Here is a 19414-nt window from a genome sequence, read left to right on the forward strand (position 1 = left end):
TCTAAAAAGTGGGGCCCCCACAGCGGTCAGAAGGATCGCCGCCTGACACTCAGTCACTGACTCTAGTGTTAGCCTTCAAGAAATAGCGCATATGCTCTGTATTTTGCGTCCAATCCTCCATGCTTGCGTTGAACACAGTCTTCCATAGAGCAGCATTTTTGAAATGGTGCAAACCTTATTCCGGTATGAAGAGGAGGTGGCTGTGCTTCAAATGGTTAGCAGCACTGACTGTAGCTCCACATTACCATCGTCGCCAATTTTGTGGTCACAGATAAGTTATATGGGGCTGATTTAGCTCACTGAGCTAAATCGCTGGCTTTTAAAGCAGACCAAGCAGGCCAGCAGCACGGTTCGATTTCCGTACCAGCCTCCCCAGACAGGCGCCGGAATGTGGCGACTAGGGGCTTTTCACAGTAACTTCATTGAAGCCTACTCGTGACAATAAGCGATTTTCATTTTCATTTCATGATTTGTTAAATCAAACTATTTGCAGGTCACATTCCAGGTCTCAGCCAGGACTTCTCTGCCGATGCTCCTATCTGGGCCGGCTTTTATGCCCGTAATCAATCAGCCTGCGGATGGGCCCTGCCCTCCATTGTGGGAGCTCATATTCCACAAGATTTAGAGGAGGGTACTCGGTCCCTCCATGTAGGTCTCGAGAGAGTTATTACACTGGGTTACTATTCTACTGAGAGAGTCGGAAACCATCCAAAGCCTCGGATTTAAATGGGAGTTGTGGGTTGATCCCAGTGCAAGATCACTGCCCATTGGAAGTCTGAACTTCTTGGGTAATTGCCAAGCAGTCCTTGTGGGCTCTTTCCCCCATCCATACTCTGGGGTTTCTCCCATGTATGAACCATCCAAGGAACAGAAGTTCTGGGGCTCAAAGCAAAATAGCACGATGGTGCCGATGGTGCTAGAAGAGCTTGCAACAGTCGGTATTTGAGACTTTTCAAAATTTCCATTTGTAAAACTTCACAAATATTTTTTCATTGCAACCATTGACAGGACAGCAAACCAGTACGCTAACTGTCTAAAAGTCACATTTAATGACAAGTTTTAAGCAGCATCTTTGTCTTTGATGGGAACACAAATGATCTGCACCATTTGCTTTCCAAACCCAAAACCTGTACCACCCAAATGAAAAAAAGGCAGCAAATGCAATGGGAACATCACCACCTGCAAGTTGGCCTTGAAGTCATCTATCCTAACTTTGAACTCTATTGCCATTCCATCACTTGTTGTTGTGTCAAAATTCTAGAGCTGCCTTTCTACACCACATGGCGGTCAGCAGCTCAACACTACCTTCTCAAGGGCAATTAGTGATGCACAAATCCCAAGAAAGAGAAAGAGATTTTCCCTTCCACTCTTTTTAGATCAGTTGTATTAAAGAGCTCTATGCCGGACTATCCCCGTTCTGAAGGATCAAACCAAAAATTCTAGTTCTGCATTCTCACCATTTTGTATTTTAATTCAGCTTACACACACCACCCCCCCCCCCCCGCAAAAATTGAAAACAGCCATTTCATTATAGAAACCATGCTTAAAGTCAAAGAAAACTAAAAGTCAGAATCAAAAAGTGATATTTTACTCGGGTCGCACAACAATGCCCCCTAATACTTTTAGAATAGGCCAATGAAGCCGACCCTAGCCAGTACAAGGAGATTTATGTTAACATTGCAGTATATTCGCTTACCTTCAACTGAACTGTGCTGAGGTTTATAGTTGAAGTCCAAAGCAAAGTCTGGTCCTTCACAAAGTCGGTGACAAGCTACAGGAAACACAGGCTCCAATAATGACAGACGTGCTTCAAAGTAATCCCTGATTGTTTCATCTGTTACTCTGGATATACTAGTCAGAATATTAAATTGTACATCCTGTAAATTCTTAAATCCAAATAACGTCAAAATTTGCCAAAACAAATCCTGCATCCCTCAATCTTTTTCAAACATGCTCCATCGTAAAAAAAAATACAAATCAAATAACACACTATATATTCACCTCTTAATAGCATGGTGTAGATTTATTCCTGTGATCCTTAATTGTCGATCCGAGCCATACTGACAGGAAATTACCCATAAGAGGGAATGAGGCAAGAAAAATAACTGAAGGGAAACTAAGCACAAGACTGCAGTTGGTATCAAAGCAATTGTAATAAGAATCCAGATTATAAATTTCCCAGCTATAGTACTGGGGAAAGGAGGAGAAGCAAATATATCTATATAGAGCTGATTGAGGCTGCAAAGCACAGTAATCTGGGCTGGGATTCTCCCCTACCCGGCAGGGCGGGGGGTCCCGGCGTGTCAGAGTGGTGTGGACCACTCCGGCTTCGGGCCTGTGCCGTGGGGGCACTGTTTTTCTTCCGCCTTCACCATGGTCTTCTCCATGGCAGAATCCCGCCCCTGGTTAGTTTCACTGCCTGCTACATTTATAGTACCTGCTGTATTTTCAACAGGTTGTGTCAGATATGGCTATGGGTAGTTGCATTTGATCAGCTGGAAATACCAGCCCACAGTTTCAAGCAACACCTTTGTAAATGATGCATAATTTGCCAAATTAAGTGGTGTCTGGGATAAATGAGATGGTACAAGTGGTGAAGACTATATTTGTATACCTAGATGAGCGCTGGCCTGGTCCAAACTCAATTCCGGCACTGGTCTCTAGATCATGTGCAGGAGCCTGCCCTAAGCCAAAGGCACAAGCCCGCCCCACTGACCAAAGATTAACCTGTCTATCCTAGATGGTTGGCTACGCATTAAATAATTAATGCTCCAGTGAGTGATTCTATTAAATACTTAACCAGGGCTCTTGAAAATACAAACATTCAGATATAATGAAAAACCATTCAGTTTAATACCAATACTAATATGGATAGACTAAGATAGAAATCAGACATTTGAGATGGTAGAAATCAAGTCAGTTTTAGCCACCTGACAAATGAATGCAATATTCCTAGCGATGATGCACTTACGTTTCCACATGATTCTTTAGCAGATCAAAGATTAGTACGTTATTGCTCTGTTTAGCATAGTATAGAGCATTGTTCTGGTGTTTCGAAAGGATGCCACAGTCTGCACCATATTCTAGCAGAAGTCTTACAATATCAGCATTTCCTCTCTTACAAGCCTACAAGAGCAAAACACAAATGTTAAAGGCTGATGACATTTACAATAGCTATTTAATCATTTATGACCCAAAAAAATGTAATCTTATTTTAGAGCAATGGGGTTTATGACATGCAAAGAGGTTTCTGTCACTTTCAGTGAAGTTATCGTGGTACAGCAGCAGAAAGCCAGAGGACATGATTGTTATCAAATGTGCCTTGCTGTTGCAAACTAGCATATCTTAAGCTTTTCCATACATCCCTACTTGATCACCTTCCTTTTCTTGTATTCATGTCGTCCTTGACAATCAATGTTACTTGCAGTGACAGTCAGTGTCCAAGCATACAGACAGTGCCAAAGCTGTACACCGTCACCCTCGATTTTACTACCTAGAAAATCATAGAAGGTAAAAAGTACAGGAGGCTGCTATTCTGCACCAGCAAGGTGTACGAGCTACTCAGCTACTCTCACTCCCCTGCTGTTTCCCCATCTTTCTCCAAATTATTTCCCTGCAGGTAATTCCTTTTCGAAAGCCATGATTGAATCTGCTTGTGCCACACTCAGGCAAGGTATTCCAGATCCTAACTTGCATAAAAAGGTTTTTCCTCCTGCTGCCTCTGACATTGTGTTTCCTGGTTCTCAACCCTTCCACCAATGGGAACTATTCCTCCCTCTTCTATTAAAAACACCTGTTGCCGAATAAGCCAAATTTAATTCGTAATTCCACTTACAAATGGGCAGCACGGTAGCATAGTGGTTAGCACAATTGCTTCGCCGCTCCAGGGCCCCAGGTTCAATTCCCGGCTTGGGTCACTGTGCGGAGTCTGCACGTTCTCCCGTGTGCGCGTGGGTTTCCTCCTGGTGCTCTGGTTTCCTCCCACAGTCCAAAGATGTGCAGGTTTGGTGGATTGGCCATGCTAAATTGCCCTTAGTGTCCAAAATTGCCTTTAGGGTTGGATGGGGTTACGGGATTATGGTGACAGGGTGGAGGTGTGAGCTTGGATAGGGTGCTCTTTCCAAGAGCCGGTGCAGACTCGATGGGCCGAAAAGCCTCCTTCTGCACTGTAAATTCTATGAAATCCCTCCACCCTTCCCATGTCTATCCTTCTCCAGCTCCATGCCCAGTCTGCGTTCTTCAGCCCACCAATTACATCTCCATTCGAAGATTGATAACAATCTTGAGTTGCCTTAACCCTATTCTGAATCTTTTATTAAACCACTCAGTTTATAACAACTCTCTTCACACCTATAAAAGCCTCCTGAAAATCTCTTTTCAACCACTGTTGTCATACAGCTTTCTCATTTGTGAAGCATCTTCTCTGTAAACTGAGCACAAAACGGCAGTGGAATTAAAACGTACAGCTGCTTCATCATCTGTTGCCACATTTTACCCTTCCCTGACACTCTCCTACCCCCACTGCAGATTTAGATCCTTCAATGCAATAAACATTTTCCTGATCTATTCCAAAGTTCCTCCATTACTAGACCAATACCAAGGAAATTCTCGACACTCGCTCTCTACTTTTTCTCCAGGGAAGTACTCAATATTTGTTCAGTACACCTCAAAAGTTGCATTGAGGAACAAGCAGAATAATAAAGTTATGCTTTTCTTTCTGAAGCAAATCATCCAGTTTGGAAACCCTGCAAATTATCAACAGCCATTCACCTCAAGCACCCTGGGACGATACTATTATCCGGAACAGAGTTTTTTGGAACTCTTTCTTCTGTAACTTACAGCTTCAAACATGGATATAAGCTTAAAGTGCCCAGAACATCCAGTTCTGGCATGTAGGTGGAGGTCACATGTTTTGTGGCTCCGGCCAGAGCCGTCCTTTAAGGCCTTTTTAAACCCAGTTTGTTTGTGAAGAGTTGTGGGGTGGCTTAGGGCACTTGGAAAATCTGCAAAGAAGGCAGTGAGCGAATGACCCCCACCGACGAGGGGTACAACAGGAAGATGGTGGGAGAGCCCCTATCAGGTGGAGCCGTGCCAATTTCAGCAGAAAAGATGACGGAAGTGATGGTTGGTGAGTTTGAACGGGCTGAGATGGGCGAAGCAGAGGTGCAAGATGGAGTGGGAAGGAAAGGGTATACGTAAAAACCAAGACTTGATGACGGAGTTGGCAAGGAGGCCAACGGCCTCCAGATGGGTTACGGCAGCGTTCTACAAGCGCAACATGCAGTTTGGTGTGGTCCACCTGAAGCAGAGGGTCACGTACAATTGCAGAGATTATTACCTTGCGATGGCGACGATGTTTATGAAGGCAGAAGGCCTAGGATCAGACTGAATTTGGACTTTTGGCTGTTTATTCTCGTACGGGTATCATGGATAACCTGTTTGTGTGTGTGTGTGTGTGTGTGTGTGTGTGTGTGTGTGTGTGGGGGGGGGGGGGGGTGGGGGGGGGGGGGTTCGTTTTGGATGCTCTGGAGTTTGGGATTGATGTGGTTTTGTTTTTGGGTGTGGGTGAGGGTCACTGGCAGAGGCTATCACGCTAGCAAACACTATGTTGGTTAGTTAACGGTAATGAGGTGGGGGAGGGGGCCACAGCTGTTGGAACCTATATGGGCAGGTTTAATGGGCCTGGGAGGTGTGAATTGGGGGAGGGAGGGGGGTCGTCAAGGGAATTAGTGGTGGTGGTGGTAGCGTTGGATGTGGAGAAAGCATTTGATACAGTGGAGAAGTTTGCGATTAGGCCCAAGTTTATGGATTGGGTAAAAAAAATTGCTATACAAAGATCCGACAGCCTGTGTGCGGATGAATGAGATACAGTCGGAGTACTTCCCACTATTCCAGGGTTCGAGGCCCCATGCCCCTCTTGCTTGCGTTGCTGATTGAGCGGAGGGGCTCGGGCTTATGGGGGCGGAAAAGAAAGAAGAGAGATTTGGAGCATAGGTTGTCCCTGTATGCAGATGATTTACTGCTGTACATCACAGACCCAGGCTCTTCGTTGAGGGATGAAATGGGGCTTCTAGGACCATAAGTTCTGGTCCTGCCGAAGTTGGAGATATTGGGGGTCAGTGTTCAGCACCATGTCCGGAAAGGTTTTGCATGCGGTTCTGGAGCCAGGTCCCCTGGAGGCCATATTCAGGGTGTAGAACTGCCGGACGTGCAGATGGGAGCAGGAACAGATGTCTTGGCCTTTATTTCATTGATTGCTCGTAGACGGGTCCTGTTGGGGTGGAGGTCAGTTTCTCCACCGGTGCCTCGGCATGGCTGGGGGATATGGAGATTTTGGCCTTGGAAAAAGTAAAATTAGCTCCGCGGGGTAGATGAGGGTTTCCACGAGAAATGGGTTGTTCGTTCTGCACTTTGGAGACCTGGTTTGCAATTGGTTTGAGGGGGGGGGGGGGGGGGGGGGGGTTGCTTCATTTCTAACAGTGTTAAAATGTTGAATACAAATATTTCTCAACAAAATCTTACGGTGTCCTATTAATTACGATGATATCACCAGAACAAATGGCATACCTTCATTAATGCAGTTTCCCCACTGATCTGTTGAATATTGACTTGGGAACCTGCCTCCAGTAGAATTGCCACTGTTGTAAGATAATTCTATGGAAAGGGAGAAAATAAATGATGTTAAGATACAGTTATTAAACGCACATATGAGGTTACATTTAATGACATAAGTGGCCACAGAGTATTTCTTTGAAGTATCCACTTATAAGAACTATTTAGTCATTATGATCAGGGCAGGTTTCATTTATTTTAGAGTAATGGGGCTATTAAGAGTCTTCTGGTCTTTATGGCATGTAAATCAGTTTTCTGTCACACTTCCAATGAAGTTGTAACGATACACTAGCAGAAAGTCAGGGGTATTTAAGATTATGATTACTTTCAAGCTCTCACTTAAATTTCCTTCTGGTCCTTGTAGCTCAAACTATTATATTCCACACAATATCTGACTAGCAGGAACTTTATTTATGACCAGACATCCTAGTCCGAACACAGTATTACTCAAGGTGCTAATCAGCACAACATTTATCCGTTTTAGCCGAGCGTTGGCAGCATGGTGGCAGTGGTTAGCACTGCTGCCTCACGGCACAGAGGACCTGGGTTCAATCCCGGCCCCGAGTCACTGTCCGTGTGGAATTTGCACATTTTTCCCGTGCCTGCATGGGTCTCACTCCCACAACCCAAAGGTGTGCAGGGTAGGTGGATTGGCCATGCTAAATTGACTCTTAATTGGAAAAAAAGAAATTGGGTACTCTTAAAAAAAGTTTTAATTAATAATTTGGTCCGGGGATAAAACCAGGGATAAAAGCTCAGGCTAAAGTATAAAGCTATACAAGCAAGGAGGGTCCAGGTTACAAGCCTGACATTTAGCACATCAACCAATATCACCATGGCCAAAATGTGGAACTATTTCCTTCGTTATCCTTGAACGGAGAGAAAGGTAGCTTTTTTTAATCATTTAGTTTTGTTAATACATAGCAAGAAAAACACAGGTAGAGGTGATTCTAACAGTATAAATAATCAATACATTGGGCTAGAAAGCAAAACCTTCTCAGCGGCATGCATCAATGCAGTGGTGCCATTCTTCTGTCTGGAACTGATCTTTGCACCCTTTTTGATGAGCAACCTAAGAATGTCATCTTGCCCTCCAGCAGCTGCAAACATGACCAGATTCATTCCACTAGGATCCTGCAACAGAGACAGCATCCTAAATATGAATTTTTAATGCAGATTAGTTAACTGAACAAACATTCACCATCACCTCACCCCCTCATCCCTCTGAAGCAGACATGTGGAAAAAAAATAGAATTGTCTACAGGCCCATTTTCTTCAAATTTTACCAGATTTCACAAATTAGCTCCTCTTTTCTTCAACTACTTGGATAAAGCGGACAATGGCCATCACTAATGTTACGAAAGCTTGTGAACAGCAATTAATGAAGCAATTCATTAAAGACAAAAAATTATTTATTAGGATGTTGCAGGAAGAATAACTCCCCGCTCTTCTTTGAACTGCTGCCATAGGATCTTTAACATCCATGACCTAGGGACGTTGCTATTTTTCTTCTCCTTCTGCTTACTTTACTTAATAAATAAGCATCAAGGCACCAATCATGCATAAGGGATTAGTGAACACGGAAATAAGTAGGTTCTTTTAAGGATCTCAGAAGATAGTGGCAGTTTCACAGTTGGAGAACTTGTACACGAGTTGATAACTTCCTCAAAACAAACTGGGACCAAGTCTGAATCACATGAAACAGTGCATTATTTCGCCGGCAATGATGAATACAGAAAAACTGACTACACCCACTTGAAGGTGTACAATATCAGTCTTCCGAAAGATGGAAGATGAAAGTTAAAAAGCTCTTTACGGGGACATATCAGCTGAAAATTGATTTTAAGCCAAAGACGACATTCAGACAGAAACTTATCCAAAGATTTAGGCTCTTCATGGAGCAGAGGGGTGGAAAGAGTTTATGGCCCATGTGGATGATTTAACCCCGCCAATGGCAGGGTAAAGAATACACAAGAGGCCAGATTGGAGAAATGCAAGAGTTACAAGGATTATAGGACTATTACAGGGATAGGGAACGGCAACTCCACGGAGTGGTTGGGGGAGGGAGGAGAGAAGAGATATATGAACACGAGGATAAGAATTTTTTTAACTGAGGTGTTGCCGATCTGATACCCAAAGAAGTAAGCACAGGGATAATGGGTAAAAAGGACCTGGTGAAAGTAAGGATGAAGTCAGAGCTCTGGATGAGGTTATACAGAATGAAAGATAGGAGAAAATTTGAAATTGATGAACCTGACAATAACAAAGATTTTGCTGGAAAAAAATTAATTTGTCAAAGCTTTTTGGCTTACAGTCACAAGAAAACCAATGTCAGGGGAAACAACAACTTTATACTGCATGCAAAGAGGGTGTAGATGGGTTCGTGGATTCGGATTGGCAGGGGCAGTGCCACGGAGAATATGCCAGTTGATGTGATAGATAGTTAACCGCAAAGCAATGTTTGAAATTTAAACCAGACAGCTTGACTTGGATTGGTCAAAGTACCGTCCTGCGGAATGACCCAGAAAATGGCCATCACTTACTCTGCTTAGTTGAAACAGGCAGTGTACATGTACAGGGCCCAATGCATTCCGGTGCATGCAAATACATTACACTGTGAACCCAAGTGATATACTTAAACTGTTGTGTCATTTTTAGCAGAGGATTATTTGACAAATGTTGCCCAACTGTTGGCACTTAACTGTCAGTCAGCATCTAGTAGTGCATTCTCATTGGCAACGCTCTACCAGAGTCCACTTGGCAACAAATCAGCACCCTTTTCCCATAAAGTTGTTTCTTCCCCCGAAACCTGGTATTCGTGCAATTGCCCTGTTGAGTTAAAGCTGAAAGGCTTTGACAAATGCCTTTTTTTCAGCAATACTCAAATTCTATATTGCCAAATGACGATTAACAAAGTATTTATGATAATGTCAGCAAAACATAGATAGAGGCAGGGACACACACAGGTAACTTTGTGAAGGCGGAAGTAGGCAGTTTGATAAAACAGAGGTTAAGAGAGTCAGCAATGAGGAAGAACTGGGTATTATGGGCATACATGTGTGGAGCCTGATGTCTTTTGAGTGGCATCACCAAATAACAGTATACAAGTGAGAAAGAGGGGGCCAAGGATAATTCTGAGAGACACCAGAGGTGTTTGGTGGGAAAATAAATCATTGTAGGAGATATTATGGCTACAGGTGGATAGGCAAGAATCGAGTCAGGCAAGAGCAGTGGTACTCAGCTGGACACTGCAGGAGTGTTGGAGGAGGATGGTGTGGTCAACTTTGTCAAAGGCTACAGATAGGTCAAGAGACAGTAGTAGAAAAGGATGCATATGCACCAGAGAATTACTGAAAACACTGCCTCATATTTACGTACCTCTTGATCCAGGTTGTATTCTTGGTCTGAATTTAGAGCCAGTTTTACAGTCAAATAGTTCCCACTTTTTACTGCATCACGCAACATACCTACAACATGAACAGATTTATAAAACCAAGTAGAAATATTTTTAATCCATTACCGAGAGTTGAGGACAAATTATTGACATGGTTAGGAAATTGGTTGTGCGATAGGCAGCAGAGAATGGGGTATTGTGGAGGAGTCTGTCCACAAAAAGCAAGACAGATCCAAACCAGCCAATCACCACCCCATCAGTCTACCCTCAATTCACCAAAATGCTGGAAAGTGTTGATGACAGTGTCATCAAACACCACTTGATCACAAATGACCTGCTCACGATGCTCAGCTTGGGTTCCACCAGGGATATTTGTTACTGCTTTGGCCCAAACGTGGATAAAACGGCTGAACTCAAAGAGGTAATGCGAGAGTGACAGCTCTTGACAGAGTGCATCAAGGCAGCAATTGTCCAAATGTGGCAACAATGGGCCCTTTTGAAGCCAATGGGAATCAGGAGAAAACTCTCAACTGGTTGGAATCATACTTAGCACAAAGAAAGAGGATTGTTGGAGATCAATCATCTCAGTCTCAGGACATAGTTGCAGACATTCCTCAGGGTAGTGTACTAGGCCAACCATTTTCAGCTGCTTCATCAATGAACTTCCCTTCATCAGACAGTCAGAAGCCGGGGTGTTTTTTTAAAAATTCATTTTACGCGATTTTGGCCAGCATTTATTGACAATTCCTAGTTGCCCTTAAGAAGGTGTGGGTGAGTTGCCTTCTTGAACCACCGTAGTCCTTGAGGTGTAGGTACACCTATGCTGTTAGGGAGTGTGTTGCAGGATGTTGCCCCTGCGACAGTGAAGGAACAGCGATACATTTCCAAGTCAGGGTTGCGAGTGACGTTGAGAGGAGCCTCTAGGTGGTACGGTTCCCAGGTATCTGCTGCTCTTGTCCTTCTAGATGGTAGTGGTCGTGGATTTGGAATGTTCTGTCTAAGGAACCTAGAGTTACTTTAGTGCATCTTGTAGATGGTACACACGGCTGCCACGATTCATCGGTGGTGGAGGGTTTGAATGTTTGTCGAAGGGGGTAGAAATCAAGCGGGTTGCTTTGTCGTGGATGGTGTCAAGCTTTCCGTGTTGTTGGAGCTGCACTCATCCAGGCAAGTGGAGGGTTTTCCATTATGCTCCTTATTGTGCCTTGTAGATAATGGGCAGGCTTTTGAGGCAGAAGTGCTAACCACAGCACCTCCGTGCTGCCCTGGTACCAACAGTATTAATATGGCTAGTCCAGTTCAGTTTCTAATCAATGGTAACCCCAAAATGTTGATAGTGGGGGACTCAGCGATGGCAATATCATTGAATGTCAAGGGGCGTTTGTTGATGATTGCAATCACAACTCCTTGGACACCGAAGAAGTCTGTGTCCATATGCAGCAAGACCTGGATCAACATTCAGCTTGGGCTACAAGTGGCAAATAACATTTGCACTATTCAAGTGCCAGGCAATGACCATCTCCAACAAGAAGCTAACTATCTGCCCGTAACATTCAATGGCATTACCATCACTGAATCCCCCACTATCAACATCTTGGGGATTAAGAAATTGAACTGGAACAGCCATGCAAATACAGCTGCTACAAGAGGTCAATGGCAGAGACTTCTGCAGCAAATAACTTACCTCCCATTTCCCCCCATGCCTATCCACCATTTACAAGGCAGAGGTGTCAAGGAATACTCTCCATTTGCCTGAATGTGTGGCTCCAACAAGTTCGACACAATCAACTGGTGATCAGAACTCCCTTAAACATAAATTCCCTCCACCACTGAAGCAGAGCAGCAGCAGTATGTACCATATACAAGATGCACTGTAGCAACTTGCCAAGCATCCTTCAAAAGCATTCTCCAATCCAGTGTTCACTACCACCTCGAAGGCCAAGGGCAGTAGTTGAAAAGGAACACTCAACTCCAAGTTCCCTTCCAAGTCACACATTATTTAGACTCGGGAGAGGTATAAATCGCCATTCCTTCACCGTTGGATCAAAATCCTGTAACTCCCTTCCTAACATCAATGTAGGGGCTTCTGAACCAGATAGACTAGTGGCTCAAAAAGAAAGCTCACTATCACCTTCTCAGGGGCAATTACGGATGGGTAACAAATGCTGGTCTCATTAGTGATATCCACAAACTAAAAAATCATTTTTATATAAAGTATATTTGAATTAAAATGATCAAAAAATTTGGCTTACACTCACTATCTGATTTAAAGCAGAACATATCAATTCCCTTAGTAAGCTGAAAACGTGCTTCAGTCTGAAGTGGCATGGGCCTGCTTCAGCAACAGCGCACAATTCTACCATTATTTGAAGTTTATGGTTCAAGGAAACTTTTGAACTATTTGAATCTTCTTTTACTTATACATCTACAAAAACAGTATCCGAGTTTTGATCTCAACTAGAGGCTTGTCTATACAAATAAATATTAGTCACACTATATTTGCATTGGTTTTTGAATAAATTGTAACGGAGGACTTCTATGATAGCAATCACCTACCTAGAATTGATTACATAAATCCATACGGTCAAGAGTTAATGACAAGTTCAAGAATCCACAATCATTTGAAAATATACTATTTTAAGCATTTCTAGCTCCTATTACCAAAATAAGATGCCAACCTCTGGCGAAACTCCAATAATTTTAACCAGAGCAGAAAAATAGCTTTTGTACAACTACTCGAAGAATAATGTAATTCTTTACAAGACACCACAGCAAGACAAACATTTGAAAATAAGTGCATTTTCATTATTTCTCCATTTTCCTGTTGTCACGTATCCAGACTATAATTAATTTAAGCATTACCAAATCCTCAAAATTAATTTCAGATCATGTAACCTGTAATTCAAATGGAATTTGTAATTACTAGTTCACTACTGATTGTTATGTAAAGTATAGCTTAATTAAATTAATTTAGTAGAATGATTTTGCAAGTGTCCTCTAAGGCTCTACTTATTTAAAAATATATAACTAATTTTATTGACACTCACTATTAGATATTATTTTTGGTGCAGAAATCAAGTCATCGTTTCCATCCAAATGTTTCTGAAAATCTTCCAACGTCATCCAATCAAGCTGTAGGTCCACACCCAACTTCAGCATTTCTTGTTTTCCATCTAAATATTGAAAATATTAAAATAAAAAGATTAAGTTAACAGCTCCAATGTAACAAAAATGGATCCAGGAATTACTGTACAAAGATATCAGAAGGTTCACGACCAATACAGAGAAGATGTTGCTAAAGCTAACAGGGTATTAGGTTGTATTAATAGGAGTCCAGCAAAATCGAGGGCAATGTTCTATCATTACACAGGTCCTTGCATAGCCCGTACCTTAACCTTAAGTACTGAGCCCAGATTTGTTCCTTTCACATAATGTGCAATCCTTGGAAAAAATGATGAACTAGGAGAATGATTCCTGGTTTAAAGAACCTAATTATTCATACAGGCTTAAGAGCAGGACCTATTTGCTCATGAGCAGTGTGGACTTGTAGGTGGCCTAATAGTGGTTGATAGAATGGAAAATTGGCTGGATTATGCGCATGTTGATACATTACTCCAGTTTAACAGAATAGGGAGATGTGTGTTGAGCTAACAAACCTGGACAGATTTTGAATTTGAGTTTTGTTCCCCCATACTGTCCCGGTTTTCCATCTCTCCCAGAAGATTAAATGTCCACTGGGACTGGTCATGAAAACCAACCATCTACAGCGAATACGATGTAGTATATTCACTAGTGGCATTGTGGCAATATCACTGGACATGGGTTCAAATCCCACTGTGGGAGCTGGTGGAATTTAAATTCAACAGATAAATCTGGAATTAAAAGTTAGTCTTGGTAGTAGTAACCATGATAGCATTTGACTGAGTGTGGCATCAAGGAGCCCAGCAAAACTGTTGTCAATGGGAATCAGGGGAAAATACTCCACTTGCTCGATACAAAGCTATCACAAAGAAACATAGTGGTAGTTATTGGAGGTCAGTCACCCCAGTCCCAGCATATCACAGCATGAATTCCTCAGGGTTGGGCCTGAGGCCCAACCATTTTCAGGTGCTGCATCAATGACCTTCCCTCCATCATTAGGTCTGAAATGGGGGATATTTGTTGATGATTGCACAATGTTCTGCATCATTTGTGATTCCTCAGATACTGAAGCAGTCCATGCCCATGTGCAGCAAGACTTGGACAACATTCTGGCTTGAGCTGGCAACTGGCAAGTAATATTCACGCCTCAAGTGCCAGCCAATGATCATCTGATTATGACCTTGAGTGACCATCTGTGAGGAGTTTGTACATTCTCCACGTGTCTATGTGGGTTTCCTCTGGGTGCTCCAGTTTCCTCCCACAGTCCAAAAGATGTGCAGGTCAGGCAGATTGGTCATGCTAAATTGCCTGTGTCCAAAGGTTGGGTGGGGTTACACGAATGAGGCAGGGTGCAGGCGGAGCTAGGGTGCTCTTTCAGAGAGTTCGTGCATGGCCGCCTTCTACACTGTAGGATTCTATGACCTCTAACAAGAGAGAATCTAATCATTTCCCTTTAACATTCAATGGCATTAGCATTGCAAATCCCCACTAACATCATCTTGGGGTTACCATTGACCAGAAACTGAACTGGATTAACTATATAAATGTAGTGGCTACAAGAGCAGGTCAGAGACCAAGAATCCTGTGGTGAGTACCTCACTTTCTAACTCCTATAGCCTGTCCATTGTCTACCAAGAACAAATCAGGAGTGCAATGGAATACTCTCCACTTACAGTTCCAACAACAATCAAGAAACTGGACACTATCCAGAACAAAGCACCCCATTCAGCACTATCACCTTTCACTTCCATCCAACATTAATGCACCATGACAGCTTTGACTACTTTCTACAAGATGCACTGTAGCAGCTCACCAAACTTCTTTCAACAGCATCTGACAAACCCCAACCTCTACCACTTAGGACAAGCAATTCATGGGAACGCCACCACCAGCAATCCCCCTCCAGCCACACACATTCCTGAATTGGAACTATATCACCATTCCTTCACTGTCGCTGGGTCAAAATTTTGGAACAAACTTCCTAACAGCAATGTGAGTATACCTGCACAGCATGGACTGTAGCAGTTTAAGACAGCATCTCACTACCATCTTCTCAGGGGCAATTGAGTATGGACAATAAATGTCTAGTGACAATACCATTTACACCACCACCTCCCCGGAGATCCGTGGTAATGCTCAGGGGACCTGGTTTTGAATCCCATTGTGGAAATATAAAGTTGCAATTAAAAATCTAATGATGGCAATGAAACCATTGTCGACTGGTGTAAAAAACCATCTGGTTTATTAATGCCCTTGAGGGAAGGAAATCTGCAACCCTCACCTGGTCTAGCCAACATGTGGCTCCAGACTCACAGCAATGTGGTTGACTCTTAATGCCGTCTGAAATAGCCCAACAAGCCACTCAATTCAAGGGAAACTAGGGATGGGAAGTAAATGCTGGCCTAGCCAGTGACACCTACATCCCATGAATTAATACAAAAATAAAGGACGAGAAGCTGATACATCAGTCATTTCATAAAAAGCTTTTTTCAGTGTAACAAATACAATTTACTCCAGTTATACATACCTGGATTCTCCTCAGTCTGAGATATAATATCGAGAACCTCTGGAGTATCTTCAATTGTACTCTGCACTCTGGAATCATTCTCCTCTTTTGTACTTTTATCTTTTTGTGCCTGCTTCTTCCCTTTAGTTTTGTTCTCCTCAAATTTAGAATCAAGGGGAACTGTGTCTTCTTTATTCAGCCTGTTCTCATCATTTGCATCTGAGAAGGGAATCAGGAATTTGTCGAAAAGACCCTTTATCTCTCGATCATCTTTAAAGCAAATGGGGAAAGCAGAATGAGTATGCAATACTAATTATGTGAGGCAGGGGTCACCAGATCATTTTTCGAAATTACCACAATAAAAGTTCATAATGGTCACTTGAACCATTCATTTACACCCTTGTTAGCACTCGAGGAAATCAACACAATTTTTAAAAATCATTTACAAATGAAATCAGCAATCAAGTGTTCGATGCAGAAAAATACTTTTAATTATCTTTATTTCCTTCATTCAATTAATTATTTTTTCCTGGTTACAATCCTTTGTCTGAAAGTAGAATTTATTTCATATTGGCAGTTTAGACATACCTTTCATGTTCCATAAATTGAGATATTAATGAACTATTTTTAAATGTTTAATAGTTCAATTCTGACTGATCAGTGTCTCTCGAGCAGTCCCTCAGCATCGAGGATGACTTGCTTCCACTCCACAGACATGGGTTCTGCGGTGTCTGAACAGTCCGATCCTGGATCCACAGATTCTGCCATAGATTTGGGAATTGATGCCGGATGGGGTGGGTAGGTGGGTGGGACGTTCTAGATTCTGCGCTTTCCTTCTGCTTCATGCTTGGCCTCCTCATGCTCCACCTTATGACGCTCAAGGTGATTGGCGCCTTTGCGGATGCTTTTTTCCCCCGGCTTGTGCGTTCTGAGGAATATGATTCTCACGTGTCAGTAGGGAGGTTACATTTATTTAAGAAGGTTTTCAGAGCATCCTTAGTTTCCTCTGCCCTCCGAGTGATTGTTTGCCATTGCAGAGCACGGAGTAAGAGTACTTGTTTTGGGAGTTATGTGTTGTGCATGCAGGCAATGATACTGTGGATATTGGCCTGGGTGAGGACATTCACGTTCGTACACGTGTTCTGCCAATAGATTTGCAGGATTTTGCAAAAGTTGCATTGATGATATCTCTCCAAAGATACGTGGAGTCTGCTGTACATTGTCCATGCTTCTGAAGCATACAGCAGGACGGGGACCACGGACATGAGCTTGGTGCTGAGTTTGAGGTCTAGGGCCTTTGAATACTCTGCACCTCAAGCGTCCGAAGCCTGCATTAAAGTCGCTGTTGGATTTTGTCGTCAATGTCTGCTTGTAGCAGGAGGCTCCTGAGGCTTGGAAAATCATCCACTTTATCGAGGGCTCACCATGGATTTTGGAGGGCAGTTTCGTGTGGCAGGAGCGGGCTGGTAGAGAACCTTCATTTTCCAAATGTTTAGTCTGAAGCCCATTATTTCATATGCCTTGGTGAATGTGATGCCTATTTGTAGCTCGGTCTCCGCACACACAGGCGTTGCCTGCGTACTGCAGCTCAATGGCAAGTTGGTGGGTGGTCTTGGTTCTGGCCTGGAGGTGGAGTTCAACAATTTGCCACTTGACCAATAGTTAGCTCCACTCCAGCAGGGAGCTTCAGAGTGAAGGGGTAGAGTGTTGCTGCAAAGATGAGAAGAGTGTTGGTGCAGCCCTATTTGACTCCAGTTTGCACACGTATTGGGTCTGTGGTGGTTCCGTTGACGAGGATCATGGCTGGCATGTCATCATGGAGCAGGCGGAGGATGATGCTCCATAATCCCTCACGGTTGACTGTCAAAGGCTTTTGCAAGATTGAAGGCGGCCAAGTACAAAGGTTGATTCTGCTCCCTGCACTTTTCCTGGATTTGCCGCGCATGGAAGGTCATGTCCATTGAACCTATTGATGGGTGGAAGCTGCACTGATACTGAGGGAGGAAATCTTTGGCCACTGGGAGGAACAAAGAAAATTACAGCACAGGAACAGGCCCTTCGGCCCTCCCAGCCTGCACCGATCCAGATCCTTTATCTATACCTGTTGCCTATTTTCCAAGGATCTATTTCCCTCTGTTCCCCGCCCGTTCATATATTTGTCCAGATGCATTTGAGTATTTACGCGATGACCTTTCCCGTGGTGGAGGGTAGAGAAATCCCTCGGTAATTTCCGCTGTCTCCTTTCTTGAAGATGGTCACCATTAAGGCATCTCAGAGATCATCCGGCATGCTCTCTTCCTTCCAGACAAGGGTGACGAGGTTGTGGATTCATGTCAAGAGTGGATCTCCGTCGCATTTTAGTACTTCTGCGGGGATTCCATCTGCCCAGAGGCCTAGCTGTTCTTCAGTCGAATGCCCTCTGCGACCTCACGACGAGCTGGGGTTGCGCTGAGATGGTGGTGGGTAGCGTCTTGCAGGATGGTGTTGAGGACACATATCTACGGCTGTATCTTGGTTGAGAAGGTCCTCAAAGCGCTCTCCCCAGCAGGCGTTCATTGCCTCTCGGTCTTTGATGAGCACCTCTACGTTTTTGACTTGTGGGGTGGGTTCCTGGGTACCCTGACCGCGAATGGTTTTGACTGTGCTGAAGAAGCCACATAGTGGTTGTCAGCAAGTTGCTGAGTCTCCTGCGCTCTTTTCACCCACCATCTGTCCTTTAGGTCATGGGCTCGAGAGTAATACTGACAGCTCAGTAGTGTAGGACAAAGTCAGAAAAGCCAAACCTCAGTTAGTTGCATGTTGCTCAGCATACACTGGCAAAGATTATCATCGGTGTCAGTCAACACTGTTGTCAGGCAGAAAGAAGCAACCACACAAGGGCATCAAAGAGAAAGTACATTATGAAAAGCTTGTAACAGACCATAGTTTGATCATCAAGTAAAGGTCATTAACTTGGACTCAATTAATACTGAGTCACCACAAGATCATACAAATTAGGATTAGGTCACTTGGCCCTTCAAACGTGCTCTGTTATTCAATAATGGCTGATCTGATTGTAACTTCAACCCCACATTGCTGCTTACTGTTAGGATACGGGACCAAACCCCCCCCCCCCCAATGTATTTTAGGAAACTGGACTTTGCTATTTGTAAATTGTGAGGAAAGGATACTTCACCCCTAGGAGTAATTCCACTGACAAACCGAGATATTTTATGTTAAAACAAATGGTATTCTTTTTTTTTTTTAAATAATTTTTATTGAAATTTTTCGATACAAACATTTACCCCTACTACATTTTAAATTATAACACAACAAATCCCCCCTGGAAAATCCTCCCCACGCCCTCCCCCGCGCGCACCCCCCCACCCTCCCCCCCCCCCCCCCGCGCTACCAGTCTAGCAACCAAACCGTTTTTCCCTTTCTGCCGATGGCCTCGGGCAGTCATTGCCCGCGACCCCCCGCTGACGTGCTCCCTTCGTTGCTATCCCCCCCCCCCCCCTCCCTTTCCCCCCCCCCCCCCCCCCCCTTTCCCCCCGGGTTGCTGCTGTTTCGGCCTCCAGTTCCTATCTCTGATCCAGAAAGTCAAGGAAGGGCTGCCACCGCCGGAAGAACCCCTGTACCGACCCTCTCAGGGCGAATTTGATTCTTTCCAATTGGATGAAGCTTGCCATGTCGTTTAACCAGGTGTTAACACTTGGTGGCCTTATGTCCCTCCACTGAATCAAGATCCTTCTCCGAGCTACCAAGGACGCAAAGGCCAA

The 19414-nt window shown here is 43.7% G+C and overlaps 1 protein-coding gene across 2 annotated transcripts in view; it reads right to left on the reverse strand.

Annotated features, from left to right (window-relative positions):
• Positions 1–19414, reverse strand: part of mphosph8 (M-phase phosphoprotein 8) — a 116550-nt gene that overhangs the window by 38264 nt on the left and 58872 nt on the right. For both annotated transcript variants that reach the window (XM_038817982.1, XM_038817981.1), the window contains exons 5-11: positions 15675–15923; positions 13054–13179; positions 9991–10079; positions 7606–7746; positions 6568–6654; positions 2972–3126; positions 1697–1851 (exon numbers count right to left, since the gene is read on the reverse strand). In XM_038817982.1, coding sequence (XP_038673910.1) covers positions 1697–1851; positions 2972–3126; positions 6568–6654; positions 7606–7746; positions 9991–10079; positions 13054–13179; positions 15675–15923 — 1002 coding nt within the window. The remainder of the gene's footprint in view (positions 1–1696; positions 1852–2971; positions 3127–6567; positions 6655–7605; positions 7747–9990; positions 10080–13053; positions 13180–15674; positions 15924–19414) is intronic.

The sequence above is a fragment of the Scyliorhinus canicula genome, chromosome 14, assembly GCF_902713615.1.
Source record: "Scyliorhinus canicula chromosome 14, sScyCan1.1, whole genome shotgun sequence".
Taxonomy (NCBI): Eukaryota; Metazoa; Chordata; class Chondrichthyes; order Carcharhiniformes; family Scyliorhinidae; genus Scyliorhinus; species Scyliorhinus canicula.